We start from the raw sequence: 26,469 nt of genomic DNA on the forward strand, positions 1-26,469 counted from the left end.
GGAGGGGCTGTCTTCCTCGCACAAAGTCACCCTTTCCCGTGAGAAGGGCAGGAGCTCTCAATACCGAGCTGCCCCCGGACAGAAGGGCTTCAGGAGCAGGGTACCCACAAAACAAGCCACTGTGTGTGGAGGGTCTGCTCTCTCCTGAGACATTTCACATGTATGATTTCATTTAGCCTCATGTCGACCCTACCACATCTGGGATTCTCATCCCATTTTGCCAGCGAGAAAGCAGAGGCTCGGAGAGGTGAAGCGACTTGCTCAGGACCCACAGCAAGCAGACGGCACAACTAGGATCCTAGCTCAGGAGGCCCTCTGGTCCTGCCCCTCTTCCTGCCTCAGTCTGTCCATCTGAGACCAGGGAACAGCAGAGACTCCCCCTAACAGCAGAGACTCCTCTTTTCTCCCCCTCCTCTCTCATTTGTCCGTCTGCCTCTGGCCTTGTCTCCCAGTGTCCTCTGGCTTTCTCTAACCTGGTCCAGGTTAGAGGTCTCTGACCCAGAAGCTGCCCCTGATGAGGCCTCTAGTTACAAACCTTCCCGGCCCCTGCGGGCATCTTCAGAGAAATCACAAGGCGGGAACATCACAGGGTGTGGGGGAACCACGTCATTTACACAAGAGCCCTGGCCCAATAGTTTGAGTTTCCTGCTCCCTTCTGCCAGTCCCAGCTCCTGAGGGGATTGAGGCAGCCCCCTTTGCCATCGCTAAGAAACAGACCCATCAGAGCTGAATGACATAAGTGTGTAGATGTTTGTATAAAGGAGGGACTTGGTGCTGGAAAGAGAACTGGGGAAGGCTTCTGAATAACTAAAAGCCAGAATTTCACTGAAGGTACCTATCAGGCAGCCGCGGTTTTGATACCTCATCTAATGGGGAGTCTACTATCCCTTGGGCAGCAGGTGTCAGCTGGCAACATTCATCATTAAAACACCCCTTTGTCCCGTTGAACCAATAAGAGCTCCCCCGCTTCCTCTGACCCTACTTTATCACTTTGGTCTTGACTGTACTGTCAATAACACAATTGACCCATTCTAGGTTTTTGTCCTAAGACAGTGCTACAGAGACGTGGACATGGCAATCAAGGTGGTTCCCCTGTCTCCCACAAAGTGTCTTTTAGGGATCCAGTGGTTAAGACTCCACGCTTCCACTGTAGGGGGCACGGTTTCAATCTTTGGTTGGGGAACTAAGATTCCACATGCCATATGTGCGGGAAAAAAAAAAAGCGTCTTTTAGATTTTTATGTAGTATGTGCTGAGTCCCCGCCATCATCTTCAGATTCTTAGGCCTCAGAGTTCAGGGAATCCCTCTTTTTCACTTCCAAAAATTTATGCAGATGTTGATAAGATGGTACCCACCCTCAGGAGGTGCCCCATCACTGGGTTGGAGGAGAGAGGTTAGTGTAAGAAGAAGAGGCTGGTCAGTAAGGTCAGAGCTCCCAAGTCATCCTCCGGCTAGCTTCCCCCATTTGGGCAAAGAACAAGGAAATCAGATACTGTGGGAATATGAACTAGTGAATGAAGATGACTGAGAGGAGAGGGTAGGAGTAGATGGTGGGCAGGGGTCCACGGCTCAGGGAGGTATTTCCCAGGATGCATCTCTCTTCTAGTTTATTATAAGACCTTTCAGGTGCAAGGGATTATTGGATAACTTGTTCAGATTTCAGTGGGTCCCCACTGAAGGGAGGTCCCTGCTCTCCCAAGTGGAGCCAGTTTGACAATATTCTCATGCCACCGCCTCTGGGACGATGTGAGCTGGTGGGACCCTTGTAGAGCAGAACCTAAATACCTCACTACAGATGAGATAATGGAGGCCTAGAGCCTTCAAATAGAGGGCTTATTAAATAAGAGAACATTAACAGAGGTGCTCTGTCCTCACTACTTTGAAGTCTTGGGCAAATTTCTCAACATCGCTGGGTTTCACTTTCCTTATATAATAAAGAAGGATAATGCTTATACCTGTCAATATCTCCAGCCACAAACCACCTGAAACACTCCTGTTCCTAGCTGAATGAATTGTGTTTATTACACACCCTGGGGAACTATAGGGCTTCTCCTTAAGAGGATTTTAGAAAGGATTTATAGGAGGTGGGCTTGTGTTGGGTGATTTCGGGGGCGGTGTTTCAGGAAGCTGGCTCTGCTCTGGGTGGATGCTGTCAGGAAGTGGGGCAGTTCTCTGAATGTGTACCTTTATCTTAACTCTAAGAAGGGAAGCCTAGATAGAGGTTAGAGCCGTACTTGGTAAAGAAGTAGCAGTCACTCAGTATAGGGAGATGCTTGGATATTTTAGTGGTTTGTATAATGTAGCTCATTTTGTCTGTGTTCAAACATCATTACCGAATGTCCTATTTTTGTCTTGATCTTTCATGGACACATGGACACAGAATGGCCTTGTCTGATGTTGAAGGTTTCTGAAATGTTTCTGTTGAGTAGGAGAACATAAGGCCCACTGTAAAGTCAGCTCAGACCTTAGAACTCAAAGGTTGCTTTTCTCTTTATCAATCTCATAATATTGTGATGAGAATTAAAAACATATATTTGTTAAATTCTTTGTACAAGTATTGGCAGAGTAAACTTTTAGTGAATGTGTGATCAGATAATGGTAAGAGTAACACTATAAATATTTAAGTTATTTAATTATTATTAATGATTATTAATTTATAACAGTGTAATGGGAAAATGAGTTGGTATTCGTGAAAAGAGTTTGGCTTCAATAACTCACTGTGAAAAAAAAAATAACTCACTGTGTTGCTGTGTGATCTTGGGCAAGTCACTTCACCTCTCTGAGCCACAGATTCTTTCTTTGTAAAATAGGATGATGGTATGTGCCTTAAGAAATCCCCAGGGTTGGGCCCTTTTGAGGACCATGTTGATTAGGCTGCTAAAGTTCTCTGCACACCACTTACAAAAGCAAATTTTCTAGAAGCACATAGAGGTTTAGTTTCCTTGGTTCCTGACTGCTTTTTAAATGTGCTGTCGACTGTAGTAAAGGAACAAATAGCATTGATTGCTGAAGTGTCCCCTTCTAGAAGTCCACCCTCATGAAGTTCTCCCAGTGCCAGAGGAGAGCCACAGTCTCTCTTCCAAATAGGTCTCCTTCTTTGTCAGAGGTAACCAAAAACCCTCGTGCTTCAGTGATTGACCTTACCCCTATTCTGCCCTTTTCCCACCCCACCTTGCCTTTATTATACCCCCTGATCAAAGGGGCTAAGTGTTAACTGTCATATAGCTCACTATTGTTCTTATTACAAGGACTTTGACATTGCAGGGAGACAGAATATATGTCTGTTGCCTCCACTGCTTCCTCAGCAACCTCACGACGTGGGCAGCACGGGTCTCATGCGGTACCTGATGACAAGGGGCTCTGGGAGATTTCTGGCCCCAGGTCACAAAGTTAGGAAAAGGGAGAGGTGGGACGCAAACTGAGGTCCTCCAATCCCAAAACCACTGGTGGAGAGATCAGAGTGGGGGGTGGTTTGCAGGGGATCATTGAGAAGTGCTGTTACTGGGCATTTGGTCCCAGCAGGCAGAAGCAGGAAGCCTGCTTATGTGGGGAGACAATAATTACACAATAAGGAAAGAGGCTTATACCTGTCCATGTTTCCAACCACAGACCACTAGAAACAGTCCACTTACAAACTGAACGAGTTGGGTTTATTACTCACTGCAGCAAGGGACAATGAATGATATGGCATCTCATTAAGAGGTTGTTTGAAGGACTTAAAGGATGTGGGTTTCCATGAGGTTACTTGCAGGAGAGTTTCAGGAAGCTGGCTTTGCTCAGGATGGATGCTGTCAGGCAGTGGGGCAGTTCTATGATCAGGTGTCGTCATCTTATTCTGAAGTGAACTTTCAGCTGAGAACTGAGGAGGTACAACCAATGGACGTTGCTATGAGATTGCTCACAGGGAGTGAGAAAAAGGTAGAATGAAGGACAACACTCAGGCTTCTGCGGGAAGGTAGGGGAAGCAAGTCTTTAGAAGGAAAGACAATAAATTCAGTTTGGTCAACGTTGAGTCCATGGTGCTTCTAGAACACTTAGGCAAAGATGTTGAGCAGACATTGATTCATTCATTCCCTTGTTCATGAAATGTTTATTAGGGATAAAATATGTGATGACTGAAACCTTTGATCAGAGTCCATGGCTTCAAACTCTGGCTCTGCCAATTTACTAGCAGTGTGGCCTAATCAATTTGCTAGCATTATACATTTGTGAGCACATATAGATCTTGAATTGTGTCCATAGAGAGGGAGTCATCCTTCCATTTACATAGAAGGAAACTGAGGCTCAGAGAAGGTGGAAGTATTGCTAGTAGCTCAGAGGGTGAAAGTAGCAGAGGCAGTTCCCTGTCGCGATGTGTTGGTAAAAGTAACTGAGTGGATGAGAATGTCTAAGTAACTCTGAGAGAGGTAGAATTCATAATATAAAACATCCGTTACCACTTATTGACAACCTACTATGTGCCAAGCCCTGCACATACATCCTAATCTCTCAATATTGCAACAATTTTAATAAGTTTTGCTTCTGTTTGAGAGTGATACAAGCTGAAGCTCAGAGGTTTCAGCCCTTCTCCAAGGTCACATAACCAATACTGGCAGGGGCTGATATCCAAGCTTATCACTCTCTGTCTCCCATGATTTTCCTTGAAAGACGTTGGAGATCTGTGCATTCAAAAGCCCCGGAGATTCACCAGAAGATATTCAAAGTTCTTCAAATGGGGAACCTCTGCTTTTCATTATTATTTTTTTGTGTGTACTGAGACCAAGTGGAAACAAATTTTGGTAAAGAATTTTGTTCACATTTATGCCATGAGGGCCTTACCTGTGAGTTAGAGGAGGAGGATGGCTGAGAAAAGGCCACTGGATAGAAAAATGCGGAACTTGGTGGTGACCCTGGTAAAGGCAGCAGATCTCGCTGGTTATGAGCAATAGAAACTGACTCTGGCTCTTGGGAGCAGAGAAGGAATTTGTGACAACGGTGTGGGGATGTAGTGGGCATCCATTCTCCCTTCCTGATTGTACCCTTAAGTGAGATCCTTTTGGACTCTACTATTGGCACCCAAAGCACTAATTGATGTAGTTCAGCTCACGGACTGAGGGGAGTGCTAAAAGGTCCCAGCTTGGAGAGGATGGTAAGCGAGGAAGAACTAAGGTCTTCCCAGGCCACCTCTGAATGACCTCCATTTTTAGGTCTTTTGGGATTCATTGATCAAGGTTAAATTCCAGGGAGAGCATCTGATTGGCCACTCTTGGTCTGGGGGTAAGGCAGGCACTTTGATTGACAGGCGGCCCAATCCCACCAGTCCTGGGTGGAGGAAGAGTCATTCCTCAAGCAAAATCAGGCTACTGTATCAGGAAAAGGACAAAGAGACGCTAGGTGACAAAACAACAAAATAGCTCCTATCCTCAGAGAGAGAGAAGTTTCCATGGAGAGAATGGAGTTTGAATGGGTTCAACAGTCCAAGAGAGGAATGCTCCGTTGTATGGTGAAAGGCATGATCCTTGTTCCTGGGAATTTCTCTGGTCTTCAATGTTACTTGTTTACTGTCACCTTAAGGTGGGCATGTCTACAACTGACTCATGTCTCCTCCTCTTTTAACCTTTCCTTCTTCTGTTTTCTATTTCCCTTCTTCCTTTTCTTGATAAAAATGATTTTACACTCATGAAGTCACGTCTGCAATCTTTGATGCCTCATCTATGTTAATATCAGATATATTTGCCTGTGTGTTGTTTGTGTATTTGTAATATTGAAATAACTGGGGCCACATGACTAACAGTTTTTGTCAAGTGTCTTCTTTCTATTTTCTGCTGTTTTTGCTTCAGCAAGTCATTTTCCCTTAGCTGAATTTCAGTTGCTTCATCTGTAAAATAGGAATAATAATACTTAGTTCGGAAGATTGTTAAATAAGAACAAGCTACCTTTTACTGAACAGTTACTGTGAGCCCACCCCAGGGGTCACAAATTTGAATTCCTTCCAGGTCAGGTGATTGATGTGGATGGAAATATTTGGAGTGGGAGTGGGGCTGGGGGGACAATAAGGCATGGTGGGGATTATGGAAACTGGAGAGAACGCTCCCCTCGTGAGAAGAGAGCAGCTCTACTTAGCTTAGTTCATGTTTTTCAAAGTGTGGTCCCTTGAGCGGTACCATCAACAGCCCCAGAAACCTGTTTGATGCAGAAACTCAGGTCCCGCCCCTGTCCTACTGAAGCAAAACTCTGCAGGTGGAGATCTCAAATCTGTGTCTGAACGCCTGGCTAAGTGATTCTGATTTTCACTCAAGTTTGAGACTCACGGCTCTTGTTAAATTGCAGGACTGTGTTGCCAAATCATTTACCTTCCCAACAATGCCAGAAATTCTCTTTTATATGAAATCCCCCACTGTTAAATTTTGGCAAAAGTTTCAAAATTATAAAATGTACTGTTTGGCTAAAAATGCTTATATATTCTAGCCAGACTGCAAGCTCTGGTTTATGCTTTTCTTTTTAACCCTTAAAATAATCCTAAAAACCCCAGTACTCATGACACCTCTTTTAAAGAGGAAGACTAAGGGACTCCCCTGGCGGTCCAGTGGTTAAGTCTCTGAGCTTCCAATGCAAGGGGTGCGGGTTAGATCCCTGATTGGGGAACTATATCCCACGTGCTGCGCGACCAGGCCAAATAAATATATAAAATTTAAAATAAGGAAGGAGGAAGACTACGTACCTCCAAAAGTGAGGTGCTGTTATATCGCATAGCCAGAAAGTGGCCACCCATGTCTTGGATATGAATGTACCTCTCACAGGGCACAGCATCACAAACAGATAAACATCTTCTGCCTGCCCCGGGTGCATTCCATCCATTTCACAAAGGGGCCCTAGATAGCATGGATTCCAAGATTCTCATTTTTCAGAGGGAAAAACTGAGGATTAGAAGCAGAGATATGACTGGGGTCCCACAGTGCTGGGATCACTGGTCTTTATCCAGAATACAACCCCTGTGATGTTCCCGCCTTGCGATTTCTCTGAAGATGCCCCCAGGGGCCGGGAAGGCTTGAAACTAGAGACTCAGTCACTCGTGAGCAGGGAGGTGGGAGGTGGAGGGAGGACAGGCCCCTCGGGGGTCCCTGGGTCTGGGGGCCTCTAACCTGGACCAGAGGGAGGGGGACCGGAGGAGAGGAGGACACTGGGAGAGAAAGACAGACACATGAGAGAGGAGGATGGAAAAAAGTGGAATCTCTGCTGTTAGGCGGGGGGTCTCTGCTGTTCCCTGGTCTCAGATGGACAGACTGAGGCAGGAAGAGGGGCAGGACCAGAGGGCCTCCTGAGCTAGAATCCTAGTTGTGCCGTCTGCTGGCTGTGGGTCCTGAGCAAGTCGCTTCACCTCTCCAAGCCTCTGCTTTCTCGCTGGCTAAATGGGATGAGCATCCCAGATGTGGTAGGGTCGACCTGAGGCTAAATGAAATCATACATGTGAAATGTCTCAGGAGAGAGCAGACCCTCCACACACAGTGGCTTGTTTTGTGGGTACCCCGCTCCTGAAGCCCTTCTGTCCGGGGGCAGCTCGGTATTGAGAGCTCCTGCCCTTCTCAGTGGAAAGGGTGACTTTGTGCGAGGAAGACAGCCCCTCCTGTCCTCTGCAGCTCATCACCCAGCTGTGCGCCCGCTTGACACTTGGCTGGGCTTGCTCCTGGGGCTTCTGGGCATTGAGCCAGCTCCCTTCTCCTTGACCCTGGAAGTGGAGTGCAGGGTGTGTGTGTGTGTGTGTGTGTGTGTGTGTGTGTGTGTTAGTGGCAGATTGCTTGAGTATGTGTGGATGAGTGAGTTGAGGGGGCATTGGTGCTACATGATTGTAACTGGGAGTGAATATATGGGAGTGAGTGAAGAGACTGTGGGTGTGTAAGCCCTCACATGTGCACTATAGTTTCAGCTTACAAAGCAGTAGAGTGCATGGTGCACAGACTCTGAAGCCGGATCCCTGGGTTCAGATACTCTCTCTACACCCTATATCTTTAGGCAAATTCTTTCTTGTTACTTCAGGTTCCTCCTCTGTAACATGAGGAAATATCAAAAATTCTTCACCACCTCTTTTAAGATTTTTGAGGATTAGATGAGTTAATATATGTCGAGTAGTTAGGATAATGTCTGACACATAGAAGAAGCTAAGTTTTATCTGCTGTAATGACATTATTATTATTATTACAAGGACTTTGACTTCTCAGGGAGAAGAATATATGTCTATTGCCTCCACTTCTTCTACAGAAACGCATGATGCTGGCAGCATTGACCTCATGTGACACTGGAAAACACAGGGCTCTGGGAGATTTAAGTCTTCAGGGCACAAAGTTAGGAAAAGGCAGAGCTGGTACTCCAACTGAGGTCCTATGGTTCCAAAACCACTGGGGGAGAGACAGGAGGATGGAGGCTATTGTGGGCGATCTTCCAAGCTCCCCTGAGGTCCACTCAGGCAGGCAGCTCTCCTGTTTCTGAAACCCGGCGAGGGGAAATGGGAGGTCATGCTGTGGAGACGTGTTCAGCTCCCTGCTTCCCCTCTGCCCACACCCCTTACTCCTTTTTCTACTGAGAAAACAGGGTTGCTGCCTCAGGAGGGCTTCTGCCTGGGCCAGTGCCAGGTAAACAGCAAGGGTCCATCCAGCTGAGAAGCTGTGGCAGTGGTTGCAGAAGGTGTCCTGTGTCACACCTGTCTTCTGAGTTAGGCAGTGGTAGGGGTGAGGGTGAAGCGCATAGTTCCCAGCTGTAATGAAACCTGCAGGAGTTGAAAAGGAGGACCTGAGCTAACACACTGTTGTTCACTTATCCATCCTTTGATTTGCTCTCATTCACTCATCACCCGCCATGCACTGCTGGGACGCTCCCTGAGTCAACATATTGGACAAAATTCCACCTGTGGAATCACAATCTGTGTTTCCACGAGACCCACAGGGAGAGTCAAGTCTGAGAAGCACTGTTACTGGGCATTTGGCCCCAGCAGGCAGAAGCAGGTTAGGTGGGGAGATTACACAATAAACAGGACCCAGCCCAGCTCCACCCTTTCCTCACTCCCCTCCTCACTGCCTGTCCCACCCCTCAGCTGGGATATGAAAAGCTCTGTCAGCCCCCAGCTTTCCTCAGAAGCCCTCCTGCAAGGCCACGATCATGAGCCGGCTCTGCCTCTCCATCGCCCTTCTCCTCCTTCTGGGCACCCTGGTGGCCGGCATCCCGGGCACCCTGGTGGCCGGCATCCCGGGAGGTAAAACCAGCAACCGCACCGAAGGTGAAACCAGCAACCAGGTCAAAGGTAAGTCCTGACCCACCTCTCCTCTACAGGCTGGGGGGAGGGGGGAGTGAGGGGAGTCCGTGGAAGGGGTTGGGGAGCAGGGGTGGGGTGGATGCTGACAGCCTCTCTGGATTTCTCCTGGGAAGTTGGGCAGTTGTAACTCCAGGGACATTTCCTGACTCTCAATAGGAAAAAAAATTAAAATTAAAAAATATATATGCCGCCTACCTCTACCAGATCAGGAATCCCATCTCTGACACTCTCTATTCCTGGTCATTGCCATGTCCCTGAACTTCACTGTAGTGTAATAAGAAGATCAATATTTGATCCTTGCCCTGATCCTGGAACAGACCTCCAGAAACTCCTGGAATTTACTGGGGTTATTTTTGGTAATGAGGTGAGAAAAGGAAGGCCACGGAGAGACCTGTAGGATGGGGCTGGTCTCCAAAAAAACCCAGTCATGTGTTTAGAGGTTACAACTTTCAACAGCCCGCATTCCAGCATCTCTGGGGAGAGGGGAGGGTATTGAGTTGGAGACCAATCGCCAATGGCCGATGATTCAATCAATACGCCTATTATTGACACCTCAATAAAGATCCATAAATATTGGGGATCAGAGAGCTTTCGGGGTGGTGAACACATGGAGGTGCTGTGAGGGGTTGCACTCCACTAGGGCACGGGGCCTCCGCACACCTCTATTCCCCCTTTGCCCTGCGCATCTCCTCCATTTCGCTGTCACTGTGCTTTACCCTTTATAATAACCTGGGAACGGTAAGTAAAGGGTTTTCCTGAGTTCTGTCTGCACTTCTATTGGTTAGGGAACATGGAGGTGGGGTCATGGAACCTCCGATTTTTAGCCAGTCGGTCACAAGCATGAGTGACTCCGGACCACATGGCTCGCATTTGAAGTGAGGACAGTCTTGAGTCCTCAACCTGCGGGATCTGCACTAACTCCATGGATTTAGTATCAGAAGTAAATTGCCTTCTGGGATGCCCAGTGGGTGTTTAGGGAATTGTTTGGTGTTGGTAGAGACGCCACCTATTTGGTGTCAGGGAAAAACCAGACGCAGTCTTCCCTGTGATTTGGGGGCTCCAGTGAGGCTTGGGACAGGGGAATAATGCAAGTTGGACACTGCAGCCAGAAACTCTTACCAGTTACCTGTATTTTCAGAATTCCTGGCAGAATCAGGTAGTTTATCTAATGGGTTGTGACATGACAGTATCTTGTCCTGACCCTATCACCCACATGCCATGTGTCCTGGGGCAAGTCTTCTGCAGTTTCCTCACTTGAAAACGGGAACCACGTTACATGGGTTTTTGAACAGCTTACCACTCATGAATTTAAAGAGTTTAAACACATTTCATGGCCAATTTTGTCCATTTTCCACCAAGATGTGTTAAATTGAAAAAATTTCTCTACATACCTCCTTCGGGAAAGAAAAGATATTGAGGTGTCAAATAATGATTATTCCTCTAGGATTAAAATTAATCAGAAAGACGTGGGACCACTGAGCAGAGCAACTGCAGGGAAAGCAAGAAACACAGTGCTTGTGTGAGCTGCTCCTGGGACCAAGGCTGATACAGTCTTAGTAAAGGCTCAATGCCCTTTCCCTTGTCCCCTTTTGACTATCATTTTATTACCCTCTCAGGATATAGAATGAGAGGTAGATTGATAATCACGTAGACCTGCCCCATCATCAAGGAGATTTTGCACTAACAGGAATTCCATTATCTCCATTCTATTCAATGACTGTGCGCTTGGCATGAGCATGAAATGGAAGATTCGTTCCCTGGCCATATATTTATTAAGTCCCTACAGGCTTGGTTTTTGGTGTGGGGAAAGAGCTGTAGACAGAATATGGAAAAATACCTTGCCTTCTCAGAGTGAGACCGACAATAGCAAAAGGGGAAATGCTCTGCTAGGTTATGAGTTTTTGAAGGTAGAGAGTGATGGGGATAAAAGAGGCTGTGCTCTTTCCGTAGACTGATCAGCGAAACCCTCTGTGATAAGGGGGCGTTGGAGCAGAGGCTGCAGAAAGAACGTGCCTGCTGTGAACCAGCGGCAGCAATTACCAGGGTGGCTGGAGCTGAGTGGGTGGGAGGGGAGGAGGGCGGAAGGGATGAGACCAAAGAGGCCATGGGGACAGGTCCTGACCAGCCTTGTAGGATGAGAATCGGAATTTGACTGTGAGAGAGATGGGGAGTCAATGAGGGACTGGTCATGGGAGCAATGGGATAGGATCCCTGTGGCTGCAGTGCAGAGAGTGGCCTCTAGGGGACCAAGGGCAGAGACAGAGGCCCAGGGAGCAGGCTGCTGCAGGGGTCCAGGTGAGCAATGATGGAACGAGTACCTATGTTGTTCCCTGGGTCGATGCCAGATGCATGTTCACAACATGAATCTCTTCCTCTGTTGAGGTTTCTATGGAGGCTTCAATATCTAGTCATGATGCCTTAAATCATTAGCCATTGGTGACTGTTCAACCTCCAGCTCCTCTCCGATCCCTGAGGTTGGGTGGCGGGCTGAACTGTGGATGGGAGGCCACGAGGGAGAGGGTAGGAATGAAAGTTGCAACCCTCCTGTCAGGCAGTGGTTTCCCCTGGCAACCAGAACCCATTCTGGGGTTACTAGGGTCTTCCCCAAAGTCACCTAGTTCACATAACAAAAGACACTTTTTTTGCTTTCAGCACTTAGGAAATAGCAAGGTTTGTAAGAACTCTGTGCCAGGATATTACAAAGAACAAGTATATATATATATATATTGCTTATTATAAGTCACAGTATCAATATAGCGTCAATATTCAATTTAGAGAGTCCCTGTGCCGTAACAAAAGAGAACACCCTGGTATGTGTTCTTCATGCCTTTCTCCATTACAGCCTGATTCCTTCACACTTTTTTATTAATGGTGGAAACTCTTTACCATACAAGTAATGCAGAGAATAGTCTTATAAAACCCAGGTACCAGCTCCAATAATTACTGACATATGACGAATATTTTTTACCTTGTCTGCCGTTTTTTATTCTTTTTTGGTAGAGTTTTTGGAACCTAATCCAAGGCATCATACCAATTAATCTTAAAATATTTCATGATGGAGATATCAATTTGTGCATGTTTACCATATCATGTCACACCTAGGAACATTAATAATAATATCCCAGAAAGCAGGTTGTCAAATGGCCTTTTCAATTTGACCCGTCCCCATAACCCTAACATTCTCTATTGCAAGACACACTGGTGGTTTCAGTTGTTGACATTGTAGACCAAACTGCGATGACGGTCCTCATAACTGACCCATAGCCCCTCCCATCCCATAAGGTTCTCAGCCTGCCTTCTGCCTGGAACCTCATCACACGGGTCCCTGCAGGGCCCGGAAGGTCAGGTACTTCTACAACGCCAAGTCCGGGCACTGCGACATGTTTATATACAGCGGCTGCCGAGGGAAGAACAACTTCCTGACGCCAGAGGACTGCATGAAGACCTGCGGTGGTCCTGTGGTGACCCACGGGTAAGGAAGGGGGCAGGACAGGGTGGGAGGGGAAGGGCTGAGAAAAAGAGATGGTGCTCAGGGGGCCACCCACCATTCACACCTGCACAGTGTCTTTCCTCCTCGCTGCCTCCCAGGACAAGTGGCTGCAGTGTCCTGTGAAACCACACCCTGAGCACATCCTCCACAGGCCAGCTTGGCAGAAGGTCACCCCTAGAAGCCCCGTCATGAGAATCTGAGCTTCCTCACATGCTCCCCTTTTCTCAGATGGGAACACTGAGTCAGCCACCCTACAGAGCATGTCCGAAGTTCTCCTGAGCTCCCCACCTAGGCTTGAAAAACTCACTTCCTTCTTCTTGGTCATTGTGGTCCTGGGTGGACTGTGGTTGCATATTTCTGGGAAAGTCTAGGATCTGTCAAGGTCAGCGGTGTCCAGGTCTGGGGCTTCAGAGATGTCAATCAGCAAGTTCCTTTCTTTTTGCAGAGGACCTGCGAACTGTACCACCCCGAAACCCTGAAGTCAAGGAGGAGCCACGCGGGGCTGGGCTGTGGCTGCTTCTGAAACAGTGTGGTCTCTTCTGAGTCCGTGTCAACCCCACCCTCCTCAACAGAGCCCTGCCTCTCTCCTTCCCCCATGGTTCTACTTGCCTTAGTTCTGTCTCATGCAGTGGATTCGAAGCACCATGAGAGCAAGTCTTCCCTTTATCCCTAGCACTTAGCACGGGTCCTGGCATAGAGGAGATGGTCCATAATTATTTAAGGAAGGAAGGAGTGAATGCAAGAGCACATTCCTCATGTCAGGATTCTTGTCTCAAGCCACATCCTCACTGCATCCTCACCTTCATCCCCCACCCCACCATCACTGCTCTCCTTGTGGGTGGCCAAGGTGGAAATTCTGGCATCCAGTTCTCAGTATCAGTGGTGGCAGAGGTCTTTTCAATAAAGAAGCCCCTTTCCCTCGCAGTGATGTTGTACATTTTCCTTCTGTCGCTTCAAACAGTCTGGCTTATATTCCAATAAATTCAAATTAAACTAACTGGAGTGGATTCTGCGGTTTGCCCCTAAGAACCTTCACCACTAGGGTCCACGGAGATGCGGGTCCTTCGCACTCTTCTGCAGAGCAGCCGGCACCTCCCCTTTTCCTGTCCTCACACTGGGCCCTGCCAGGTATAGGAAGCACCCCCATTACAGCAGCATCTACCTCTGAGTGGCCACCCCAAGCGACACTAAAACCCGGGTGAGAGACACCTCAGCATGAAAGCTTCTTTCTTTACTTCTTGGGCCAGGTCAAATCTGGGTGTAGAGGTTGCTCTCCTGGACTCTCAGAAGAACAAAGAAAGGAGTATGGGACTAAGTTGTCCATTTGCAGTAGGAATCCCCTTGCCTGAGGTCACACGTGGGGAGGGGGCTTCTTACTTCAGTTAAAGAAGGGCAACTGCCCTTTCAGTGTGCCTGGCTCTGTGTTAACATTTTGCCTGCATTCTTCTATTAATCATCCTAAGAATCCTTCAAGGGCGGAAGCAGTGACACGGAGATGTCACTTAGCTGCCGTATGAGTTTTGTAACACAGCAGGTCCCACCTCTCCCAAATAGAGCGACTTTGACAATGTTTTCACGCTCCTGCCTCTGGGAAGATGTGGGCCGCAGGCACCTTTGGAGAACCGAGAGTATCTGCTTCACTGCAGATGAGGAAAGGGAGGCACGGGGACCACAGCAAGCATAGTATTCAAATAAACAAGGACGCAGATGGCGCTGATTCTGTTACTCACTTCCTTATAGTCTTGGCCAAATTTCCCAACATCTCTGAGCTTTACTTTCTTTAATTATAAAATAAGGATAATGCTTGTACTTTTTAACTAGCCAGAGACATCTCTAGCTTGTACTTTTTTTTTTTTTTGGCGGTACGCGGGCCTCTCACTGTTGTGGCCTCGTTGCGGAGCACAGCTCCACACGCGCAGGCTCAGTGGCCATGGCTCACGGGCCCAGCCTCTCCGCGGCATGTGGGATCTTCCCGGACCGGGGCACGTACCCGCGTCCCCTGCATCGGCAGGCGGACTCTCAACCACTGCGCCACCAGGGAAGCCCTAGCTTCTACTTTTTAACTAGCCAGAGACACCTAGAAACACTCCCTTTCCTAGTTGGACTAGTTGGGTTTATTACTCACTGCAGCAAGGAATAAGAATCACCTTGGAAGACAATATGATATCTCATTAAGAGAATGTTAGATAGAACTATAGGATGCGGGCTTGTGTTAGGTGATTTGGTTGGCGGGGGTGTGTGTTTCAGGAAGCTGACTCTGCTCTGGATGGATGCTCTCAGGAAGTGGGGCATTTCTCTGAATGGGTATCTTAACTCTAAGAAGGGAAGACTAGCTAGAGGTTACAGCTGTACTTGGTAAAGACGTAGCAGTCACTCAATACAGGGGGATGCTTGGATATTTTGGTGGTTTGTATAATTTACCTCTTTTTGTTTGTGTTCAAACATCATTACCGAATGTCCTATTTTTGTTTTGTTCCATCATGCACACAGAATGACCTTGTCAGATGTTGAAGGTTTCTGAAATAGTTCTGTTGAGTAGGAGAACATAAGGCGCACTGTGATGTCAGGTCAGGTCTTAGAACTCAGAGGCTGCATTTCTCTTTCTCTATCAATCTCATAAAGTTGTGAGGACAGTTAAAAAGATATGATATTTGTTAAATGCTTTGTACAAGTATTGGCAGAGTAACCTTTTAGTGAATGTGTAATCAGATAACGGTAAGAGTACTACTATAAATATATTTATTTAATAATTATTAATTTATAGCAGTGAATGGGGAAATGACTTGGTATTCATGAAAAGAGATTGGCTTCAGTAACTCACTATGTTGCTGTGTGATCTTGGGCAAGTCACTTCACCTCTCTGAGCCACAGATTCTTTCTCTGTAAAAGAGGATGATGGTATGTGCCTTAAGAAATCCCCAGGTTTGGGCCCTTTTGAGGACCATGTTGATTAGGCTGCTAAAGTTCTCTTCACACCACTTACAAAAGCAAATTTTCTAGAAGCACATAGAGGTTTAGTTTCCTTGGTTCCTGACTGCTTTTTAAATGTGCTGTCGACTGTAGTAAAGGAACAAATAGCATTGATTGCTGAAGTGTCCCCTTCTAGAAGTCCACCCTCATGAAGTTCTCCCAGTGCCAGAGGAGAGCCACAGTCTCTCTTCCAAATAGGTCTCCTTCTTTGTCCGAGGTAACCAAAAACCCTCTTGCTTCAGTGATTGACCTTACCCCTATTCTGCCCTTTTCCCACCCCACCTTGCCTTTATTATACCCCCTGATCAAAGGGGCTAAGTGTTAACTGTCATATAGCTCACTATTGTTCTTATTACAAGGACTTTGACATTGCAGGGAGACAGAATATATGTCTGTTGCCTCCACTGCTTCCTCAGCAACCTCACGACGTGGGCAGCACGGGTCTCATGCGGTACCTGATGACAAGGGGCTCTGGGAGATTTCTGGCCCCAGGTCACAAAGTTAGGAAAAGGGAGAGGTGGGACGTAAACTGAGGTCCTCCAATCCCAAAACCACTGGTGGAGAGATCAGAGTGGGGGGTGGTTTGCAGGGGATCATTGAGAAGTGCTGTTACTGGGCATTTGGTCCCAGCAGGCAGAAGCAGGAAGCCTGCTTATGTGGGGAGACAATAATTACACAATAAGGAAAAAGGCTTATACCTGTCCATGTTTCCAACCACAGACCACTAGAAACAGTCCACTTACAAACTGAACGAGTTGGGTTTATTACTCACTGCAGCAAGGGACAATGAATGATATGGCATCTCATTAAGAGGTTGTTTGAAGGACTTAAAGGATGTGGGTTTCCATGAGGTTACTTGCAGGAGAGTTTCAGGAAGCTGGCTTTGCTCAGGATGGATGCTGTCAGGCAGTGGGGCAGTTCTATGATCAGGTGTCGTCATCTTATTCTGAAGTGAACTTTCAGCTGAGAACTGAGGAGGTACAACCAATGGACGTTGCTATGAGATTGCTCACAGGGAGTGAGTAAAAGGTAGAATGAAGGACAACACTCAGGCTTCTGCGGGAAGGTAGGGGAAGCAAGTCTTTAGAAGGAAAGACAATAAATTCAGTTTGGTCAACGTTGAGTCCATGGTGCTTCTAGAACACTTAGGCAAAGATGTTGAGCAGACATTGATTCATTCATTCCCTTGTTCATGAAATGTTTATTAGGGATAAAATATGTGATGACTGAAACCTTTGATCAGAGTCCATGGCTTCAAACTCTGGCTCTGCCAATTTACTAGCAGTGTGGCCTAATCAATTTGCTAGCATTATACATTTGTGAGCACATATAGATCTTGAATTGTGTCCATAGAGAGGGAGTCATCCTTCCATTTACATAGAAGGAAACTGAGGCTCAGAGAAGGTGGAAGTATTGCTAGTAGCTCAGAGGGTGAAAGTAGCAGAGGCAGTTCCCTGTCGCGATGTGTTGGTAAAAGTAACTGAGTGGATGAGAATGTCTAAGTAACTCTGAGAGAGGTAGAATTCATAATATAAAACATCCGTTACCACTTATTGACAACCTACTATGTGCCAAGCCCTGCACATACATCCTAATCTCTCAATATTGCAACAATTTTAATAAGTTTTGCTTCTGTTTGAGAGTGATACAAGCTGAAGCTCAGAGGTTTCAGCCCTTCTCCAAGGTCACATAACCAATACTGGCAGGGGCTGATATCCAAGCTTATCACTCTCTGTCTCCCATGATTTTCCTTGAAAGACGTTGGAGATCTGTGCATTCAAAAGCCCCGGAGATTCACCAGAAGATATTCAAAGTTCTTCAAATGGGGAACCTCTGCTTTTCATTATTATTTTTTTGTGTGTACTGAGACCAAGTGGAAACAAATTTTGGTAAAGAATTTTGTTCGCATTTATGCCATGAGGGCCTTACCTGTGAGTTAGAGGAGGAGGATGGCTGAGAAAAGGCCACTGGATAGAAAAATGCGGAACTTGGTGGTGACCCTGGTAAAGGCAGCAGATCTCGCTGGTTATGAGCAATAGAAACTGACTCTGGCTCTTGGGAGCAGAGAAGGAATTTGTGACAACGGTGTGGGGATGTAGTGGGCATCCATTCTCCCTTCCTGATTGTACCCTTAAGTGAGATCCTTTTGGACTCTACTATTGGCACCCAAAGCACTAATTGATGTAGTTCAGCTCACGGACTGAGGGGAGTGCTAAAAGGTCCCAGCTTGGAGAGGATGGTAAGCGAGGAAGAACTAAGGTCTTCCCAGGCCACCTCTGAATGACCTCCATTTTTAGGTCTTTTGGGATTCATTGATCAAGGTTAAATTCCAGGGAGAGCATCTGATTGGCCACTCTTGGTCTGGGGGTAGGGCAGGCACTTTGATTGACAGGCGGCCCAATCCCACCAGTCCTGGGTGGAGGAAGAGTCATTCCTCAAGCAAAATCAGGCTACTGTATCAGGAAAAGGACAAAGAGATGCTAGGTGACAAAACAACAAAATAGCTCCTATCCTCAGAGAGAGAAGTTTCCATGGAGAGAAGGGAGTTTGAATGGATTCAACAGTCCAAGAGGGGAATGCTCCATTGTATGTTGAAAGGCATGATCCTTGTTCCTGGGAATTTCTCAGGTCTTCAATGTCACTTGTTTACTGTCACCTTAAGGTGGGCATGTCTACAACTGACTCATGTCTCCTCCTCTTTTAACCTTTCCTTCTTCTGTTTTCTATTTCCCTTCTTCCTTTTCTTGATAAAAATGATTTTACACTCATGAAGTCACGTCTGCAATCTTTGATGCCTCATCTATGTTAATATCAGATATATTTGCCTGTGTGTTGTTTGTGTATTTGTAATATTGAAATAACTGGGGCCACATGACTAACAGTTTTTGTCAAGTGTCTTCTTTCTATTTTCTGCTGTTTTTGCTTCAGCAAGTCACTTTCACTTAGCTGAATTTCAGTTGCTTCATCTGTAAAATAGGAATAATAATACTTAGTTCGGAAGATTGTTAAATAAGAACAAGTTACCTTTTACTGAACAGTTACTGTGAGCCCACCCCAGGGGTCACAAATTTGAATTCCTTCCAGGTCAGGTGAGTGATGTGGATGGAAATATTTGGAGTGGGAGTGGGGCTGGGGGGACAATAAGGCATGGTGGGGATTATGGAAACTGGAGAGAACGCTCCCCTCGTGAGAAGAGAGCAGCTCTACTTAGCTTAGTTCATGTTTTTCAAAGTGTGGTCCCTTGAGCGGTACCATCAACAGCCCCAGAAACCTGTTTGATGCAGAAACTCAGGTCCCGCCCCTGTCCTACTGAAGCAAAACTCTGCGGGTGGAGATCTCAAATCTGTGTCTGAACGCCTGGCTAAGTGATTCTGATTTTCACTCAAGTTTGAGACTCACGGCTCTTGTTAAATTGCAGGACTATGTTGCCAAATCATTTACCTTCCCAACAATGCCAGAAATTCTCTTTTATATGAAATCCCCCACTGTTAAATTTTGGCAAAAGTTTCAAAATTATAAAATGTACTGTTTGGTTAAAAATACTTATATATTCTAGCCAGATTGCAAGCTCTGGTTTATGCTTTTCCTTTCAATCTTTAAAATAATCCTAAAAAACCCAGTACTCATGACACCTCTTTTAAAGAGGAAGACTAAGGGACTCCCCTGGCGGTCCAGTGGTTAAGTCTCTGCGCTTCCAATGCAAGGGGTGCGGGTTAGATCCCTGATTGGGGAACTGTATCCCACGTGCTGCGCGACCAGGCCAAATAAATATATAAAATTTAAAATAAGGAAGGAGGAAGACTACGTACCTCCAAAAAGTGAGGTGCTGTTATATCGCATAGCCAGAAAGTGGCCACCCATGTCTTGTGTATGAACGTACGTCTCACAGGGCACAGCATCACGAACAGATAAACATCTTCTGCCTGCCCCGGGTGCATTCCATCCATTTCACAAAGGGGCCCTAGATAGCATGGATTCCAAGATTCTCATTTTTCAGAGGGAAAAACTGAGGATTAGAAGCAGAGATATGACTGGGGTCTCACAGTGCTGGGATCACTGGTCTTTATCCAGAGTACAACCCCTGTGATGTTCCCGCCTTGCGATTTCTCTGAAGATGCCCCCAGGGGCCGGGAAGGCTTGAAACTAGAGACTCAGTCACTCGTGAGCAGGGAGGTGGGAGGTGGAGGGAGGACAGGCCCCTCGGGGATCCCTGGGTCTGGGGGTCTCTAACCTGGACCAGAGGGAGGAGGACATTGGGAGAGAAAGACAGACACATGAGAGAGGAGGGGGCAGAAAAGAGGAGTCTCTGCTGTTAGGGGAGTCTCTGCTGTTCCCTGGTCTCAGATGGACAGACTGAGGCAGGAAGAGGGGCAGGACCAGAGGGCCTCCTGAGCTAGAATCCTACTTGTGCTGTCTGCTTGCTGTGGGTCCTGAGCAAGTCGCTTCACCTCTCTGAGCCTCTGCTTTCTCGCTGGCTAAATGGGATGAGCATCCCAGATGTGGTAGGGTCGACATGAGGCTAAATGAAATCATACATGTGAAATGTCTCAGGAGAGAGCAGACCCTCCACACACAGTGGCTTGTTTTGTGGGCACCCCGCTCCTGAAGCCCTTCTGTCCGGGGGCAGCTCGGTATTGAGAGCTCCTGCCCTTCTCAGTGGAAAGGGTGACTTTGTGCGAGGAAGACAGCCCCTCCCGCCCTCTGCAGCTCATCACCCAGCTGTGCGCCCGCTTGACACTAGGCTGGGCTTGCTCCTGGGGCTTCTGGGCATTGAGCCAGCTCCCTTCTCCTTGACCCTGGAAGTGGAGCGCAGGGTGTGTGTGTGTGTGTGTGTGTGTGTGTGTTAGTGGCAGATTGCTTGAGTATGTGTGGATGAGTGAGTTGAGGGGGCATTGGTGCTACATGATTGTAACTGGGAGTGAATATATGGGAGTGAGTGAAGAGACTGTGGGTGTGTAAGCCCTCACATGTGCACTATAGTTTCAGCTTACAAAGCAGCAGAGTGCATGGTGCACAGACTCTGAAGCCGGATCCCTGGGTTCAGATACTCCCTCTACACCCTATATCTTTAGGCAAATTCTTTCTTGTTACCTCAGGTTCCTCCTCTGTCACATGAGGAAATATCAAAAATTCTTCACCACCTCTTTTAAGATTTTTGAGGATTAGATGAGTTAATATATGTCGAGTAGTTAGGATAATGTCTGACACATAGAAGAAGCTAAGTTTTATCTGCTGTAATGACATTATTATTATGATTACAAGGACTTTGACTTCTCAGGGAGAAGAATATATGTCTATTGCCTCCACTTCTTCCACAGAAACGCATGATGCTGGCAGCATTGACCTCATGTGACACTGGAAAACACAGGGCTCTGGGAGATTTAAGTCTTCAGGGCACAAAGTTAGGAAAAGGCAGAGCTGGTACCCAAACTGAGGTCCTATGGTTCCAAAACCACTGGGGGAGAGACAGGAGGATGGAGGCTATTGTGGGCGATCTTCCAAGCTCCCCTGAGGTCCACTCAGGCAGGCAGCTCTCCTGTTTCTGAAACCCGACGAGGGGAAATGGGAGGTCATGCTGTGGAGACGTGTTCAGCTCCCTGCTTCCCCTCTGCCCACACCCCTTACTCCTTTTTCTACTGAGAAAACAGGGTTGCTGCCTCAGGAGGGCTTCTCCCTGGGCCAGTGCCAGGTAAACAGCAAGGGTCCATCCAGCTGAGAAGCTGTGGCAGTGGTTGCAGAAGGTGTCCTGTGTCACACCTGTCTTCTGAGTTAGGCAGTGGTAGGGGTGAGGGTGAAGCGCATAGTTCCCAGCTGTAATGAAACCTGCAGGAGTTGAAAAGGAGGACCTGAGCTAACACACTGTTGTTCACTTATCCATCCTTTGATTTGCTCTCATTCACTCATCACCCGCCATGCACTGCTCTAGGTGCTGGGACGCTCCCTGAGTCAACATATTGGACAAAATTCCACCTGTGGAATCACAATCTGTGTTTCCACGAGACCCACAGGGAGAGTCAAGTCTGAGAAGCGCTGTTACTGGGCATTTGGCCCCAGCAGGCAGAAGCAGGTTAGGTGGGGAGATTACACAATAAACAGGACCCAGCCCAGCTCCACCCTTTCCTCACTCCCCTCCTCACTGCCTGTCCCACCCCTCAGCTGGGATATGAAAAGCTCTGTCAGCCCCCAGCTTTCCTCAGAAGCCCTCCTGCAAGGCCACGATCATGAGCCGGCTCTGCCTCTCCATCGCCCTTCTCGTCCTCCTGGGCACCCTGGTGGCCGGCATCCCGGGGGGGGAAACCAGCAACCACACCGAAGGTGAAACCAGCAACCAGGCCAAAGGTAAGTCCTGACCCACCTCTCCTCTACAGGCTGGGGGGAGGGGGGAGTGAGGGGAGTCCGTGGAAGGGGTTGGGGAGCAGGGGTGGGGTGGATGCTGACAGCCTCTCTGGATTTCTCCTGGGAAGTTGGGCAGTTGTAACTCCAGGGACATTTCCTGACTCTCAATAGGAAAAAAAATTAAAATTAAAAAATATATATGCCGCCTACCTCTACCAGATCAGGAATCCCATCTCTGACACTCTCTATTCCTGGTCATTGCCATGTCCCTGAACTTCACTGCAGTGTAATAAGAAGATCAATATTTGATCCTTGCCCTGATCCTGGAACAGACCTCCAGAAACTCCTGGAATTTACTGGGGTTTTTTTGGTAATGAGGTGAGAAAAGGAAGGCCACGGAGAGACCTGTAGGATGGGGCTGGTCTCCAAAAAAACCCAGTCATGTGTTTAGAGATTACAACTTTCAACAGCCCGCATTCCAGCATCTCTGGGGAGACGGGAGGGTATTGAGATGGAGATCAATCACCAATGGCCGATGATTCAATCAATATGCCTATTATTGACACCTCAATAAAGATCCATAAATATTGGGGTTCAGAGAGCTTTCGGGGTGGTGAACACATGGAGGTGCTGTGAGGGGTTGCACTCCACTAGGGCACGGGGCCTCCGCACACCTCTATTCCCCCTTTGCCCTGCGCATCTCCTCCATTTCGCTGTCCCTGCGCTTTACCCTTTATAATAACCTGGGAACGGTAAGTAAAGGGTTTTCCTGAGTTCTGTCTGCACTTCTATTGGTTAGTGAACATGGAGGTGGGGTCATGGAACCTCCGATTCGTAGCCAGTCGGTCACAAGCATGAGTGACTCCGGACCACATGGCTCGCATTTGAAGTATAGACAGTCTTGAGTCCTCAACCTGTGGGATCTGCACTAACTCCATGGATTTAGTATCAGAAGTAAATTGCCTTCTGGGATGCCCAGTGGGTGTTTAGGGAATTGTTTGGTGTTGGTAGAGACGCCACCTATTTGGTGTCAGGGAAAAACCAGACTCAGTCTTCCCTGTGATTTGGGGGCTCCAGTGAGGCTTGGGACAGGGGAATAATGGAAGTTGGACACTGCAGCCAGAAACTCTTACCAGTTACCTGTATTTTCAGAATTCCTGGCAGAATCAGGTAGTTTATCTAATGGGTTGTGACATGACAGTATCTTGTCCTGACCCTATCACCCACATGCCATGTGTCCTGGGGCAAGTCTTCTGCAGTTTCCTCACTTGAAAACGGGAACCATGTTACATGGGTTTTTGAACAGCTTACCACTCATGAATTTAAAGAGTTTAAACACATTTCATGGCCAATTTTGTCCATTTTCCACCAAGATGTGTTAAATTTAAAAAATTTCTCTACCCACCTCCTTTGGGAAAGAAAAAATATTGAGGTGTCAAATAATGATTATTCCTCTAGGATTAAAATTAATCAGAAAGATGTGGGACCACTGAGCAGAGCAACTGCAGGGAAAGCAAGAAACACAGCGCTTCTGTGAGTTGCTCCTGGGACCAAGGCTGATACAGTCTTAGTAAAGGCTCAAGGCCCTTTCCTTTGTCCCCTTTTGACTATCATTTTATTACCCTCTCAGGATATGGAATGAGAGGTAGATTGATAATCACGTAGACCTGCCCCATCATCAAGGAGATTTTGCACTAACAGGAATTCCATTATCTCCATTCTATTCAATGACTGTGCGCTTGGCATGAGCATGAAATGGAAGATTCGTTCCCTGGCCATATATTTATTTAGTCCCTACAGGCTTGGTTTTTGGTGTGGGGAAGGAGCTGTAGACAGAATATGGAAAAATACCTTGCCTTCTCAGAGTGAGACCGACAATAGCAAAAGGGGAAATGCTCTGCTAGGTTATGAGTTTTTGAAGGTAGAGAGTGATGGGGATAAAAGAGGCTGTGCTCTTTCCGTAGACTGATCAGCGAAACCCTCTGTGATAAGGGGGCGTTGGAGCAGAGGCTGCAGAAAGAACGTGCCTGCTGTGAACCAGCGGCAGCAATTACCAGGGTGGCTGGAGCTGAGTGGGTGGGAGGGGAGGAGGGCGGAAGGGATGAGACCAAAGAGGCCATGGGGACAGGTCCTGACCAGCCTTGTAGGATGAGAATCGGAATTTGACTGTGAGAGAGATGGGGAGTCAATGAGGGACTGGTCATGGGAGCAATGGGATAGGATCCCTGTGGCTGCAGTGCAAAGAGTGGCCTCTAGGGGACCAAGGGCAGAGACAGAGGCCCAGGGAGCAGGCTGCTGCAGGGGTCCAGGTGAGCACTGATGGAACGAGTACCTATGTTGTTCCATGGGTCGATGCCAGATGCATGTTCACAACATGAATCTCTTCCTCTGTTGAGGTTTCTATGGAGGCTTCAATATCTAGTCATGATGCCTTAAATCATTAGCCATTGGTGACTGTTCAACCTCCAGCTCCTCTCCGATCCCTGAGGTTGGGTGGCAGGCTGAACTGTGGATGGGAGGCCACGAGGGAGAGGGTAGGAATGAAAGTTGCAACCCTCCTGTCAGGCAGTGGTTTCCCCTGGCAACCAGAGCCCATTCTGGGGTTACTAGGGTCTTCCCCAAAGTCACCTAGTTCACATAACAAAAGACACTTTTTTTGCTTTCAGCACTTAGGAAATAGCAAGGTTTGTAAGAACTCTGTGCCAGGATATTACAAAGAACAAGTATATATATATATATATATATATATATATATATATATATATTGCTTATTATAAGTCACAGTATCAATATAGCGTCAATATTCAATTTAGAGAGTCCCTGTGCCGTAACAAAAGAGAACACCCTGGTATGTGTTCTTCATGCCTTTCTCCATTACAGCCTGATTCCTTCACACTTTTTTATTAATGGTGGAAACTCTTTACCATACAAGTAATGCAGAGAATAGTCTTATAAAACCCAGGTACCAGCTCCAATAATTACTGACATATGACGAATATTTTTTACCTTGTCTGCCGTTTTTTATTCTTTTTTGGTAGAGTTTTTGGAACCTAATCCAAGGCATCATACCAATTAATCTTAAAATATTTCATGATGGAGATATCAATTTGTGCATGTTTACCATATCATGTCACACCTAGGAACATTAATAATAATATCCCAGAAAGCAGGTTGTCAAATGGCCTTTTCAATTTGACCCATCCCCATAACCCTAACATTCTCTATTGCAAGACACACTGGTGGTTTCAGTTGTTGACATTGTAGACCAAACTGCGATGACGGTCCTCATAACTGACCCATAGCCCCTCCCATCCCATAAGGTTCTCAGCCTGCCTTCTGCCTGGAACCTCATCACACGGGTCCCTGCAGGGCCCGGAAGGTCAGGTACTTCTACAACGCCAAGTCCGGGCACTGCGACATGTTTATATACAGCGGCTGCCGAGGGAAGAACAACTTCCTGACGCCAGAGGACTGCATGAAGACCTGCGGTGGTCCTGTGGTGACCCACGGGTAAGGAAGGGGGCAGGACAGGGTGGGAGGGGAAGGGCTGAGAAAAAGAGATGGTGCTCAGGGGGCCACCCACCATTCACACTTGCACAGTGTCTTTCCTCCTCGCTGCCTCCCAGGACAAGTGGCTGCAGTGTCCTGTGAAACCGCACACTGAGCACATCCTCCACGGGCCAGCTTGGCAGAAGGTCACCCTAGAAGCCCCGTCATGAGAATCTGAGCTTCCTCACATGCTCCCCTTTTCTCAGATGGGAACACTGAGTCAGCCACCCTACAGAGCATGTCCGAAGTTCTCCTGAGCTCCCCACCTAGGCTTGAAAAACTCACTTCCTTCTTCTTGGTCATTGTGGTCCTAGGTGGACTGTGGTTGCGTATTTCTGGGAAAGTCTAGGATCTGTCAAGGTCAGCGGTGTCCAGGTCTGGGGCTTCAGAGATGTCAATCAGCAAGTTCCTTTCTTTTTGCAGAGGACCTGCGAACTGTACCACCCCGAAACCCTGAAATCAAGGAGGAGCCACGCGGGGCTGGGCTGTGGCTGCTTCTGAAACAGTGTGGTCTCCTCTGAGTCCGTCTCAACCCCACCCTCCTCAGCAGAACCCTGCCTCTCTCCTTCCCCCATGGGTCTACTTGCCTTAGTTCTGTCTCATCCAGTGGATTCTAAGCACCATGAGAGCAAGTCTTCCCTTTATCCCTAGCACTTAGCACAGGTCCTGGCATAGAGGAGATGGTCCATAATTATTTAAGGAAGGAAGGAGTGAATGCAAGAGCACATTCCTCATGTCAGGATTCTTGTCTCAAGCCACATCCTCACTGCATCCTCACCTTCATCCCCCACCCAACCATCACTGCTCTCCTTGTGGGTGGCCAAGGTGGAAATTCTGGCAT

General features: G+C 47.4%; 2 protein-coding genes across 2 annotated transcripts; both read left to right on the forward strand.

Annotated features, from left to right (window-relative positions):
• The first annotated feature begins 9,129 nt into the window (after positions 1-9,129).
• LOC125961409 (serum basic protease inhibitor-like) lies at positions 9,130-12,759 on the forward strand. The gene is made up of 2 exons (XM_049699188.1): positions 9,130-9,271; positions 12,566-12,759. The coding sequence occupies exons 1-2, from the start codon at positions 9,130-9,132 to the stop codon at positions 12,757-12,759; spliced, it is 336 nt and encodes a 111-aa protein (XP_049555145.1).
• Positions 12,760-21,964: 9,205 nt separating this feature from the next.
• On the forward strand, positions 21,965-26,412 carry LOC125961545 (serum basic protease inhibitor-like). The gene is made up of 3 exons (XM_049700087.1): positions 21,965-22,058; positions 25,400-25,589; positions 26,052-26,412. The coding sequence occupies exons 1-3, from the start codon at positions 21,965-21,967 to the stop codon at positions 26,083-26,085; spliced, it is 318 nt and encodes a 105-aa protein (XP_049556044.1). The 3' UTR covers positions 26,086-26,412.
• The last annotated feature ends 57 nt before the right edge of the window (positions 26,413-26,469 follow it).

Source organism: Orcinus orca, chromosome 16 (genome assembly GCF_937001465.1).
Source record: "Orcinus orca chromosome 16, mOrcOrc1.1, whole genome shotgun sequence".
Lineage (NCBI taxonomy): Eukaryota > Metazoa > Chordata > Mammalia > Artiodactyla > Delphinidae > Orcinus > Orcinus orca.

Bases quoted from the DNA above. Each gene is read 5' to 3' on its own strand.
- LOC125961409 (XM_049699188.1), top strand. From the start codon at position 9,130: ATGAGCCGGCTCTGCCTCTCCATCGCCCTTCTCCTCCTTCTGGGCACC. The intron at 9,272-12,565 runs GTAAGTCCTGAC...CCATCCCATAAG, and splicing joins AACCAGCAACCAGGTCAAAG to GTTCTCAGCCTGCCTTCTGC.
- LOC125961545 (XM_049700087.1), top strand. From the start codon at position 21,965: ATGAGCCGGCTCTGCCTCTCCATCGCCCTTCTCGTCCTCCTGGGCACC. The intron at 22,059-25,399 runs GTGAAACCAGCA...CCATCCCATAAG, and splicing joins AACCAGCAACCACACCGAAG to GTTCTCAGCCTGCCTTCTGC. The intron at 25,590-26,051 runs GTAAGGAAGGGG...TTCTTTTTGCAG, and splicing joins GGTCCTGTGGTGACCCACGG to AGGACCTGCGAACTGTACCA.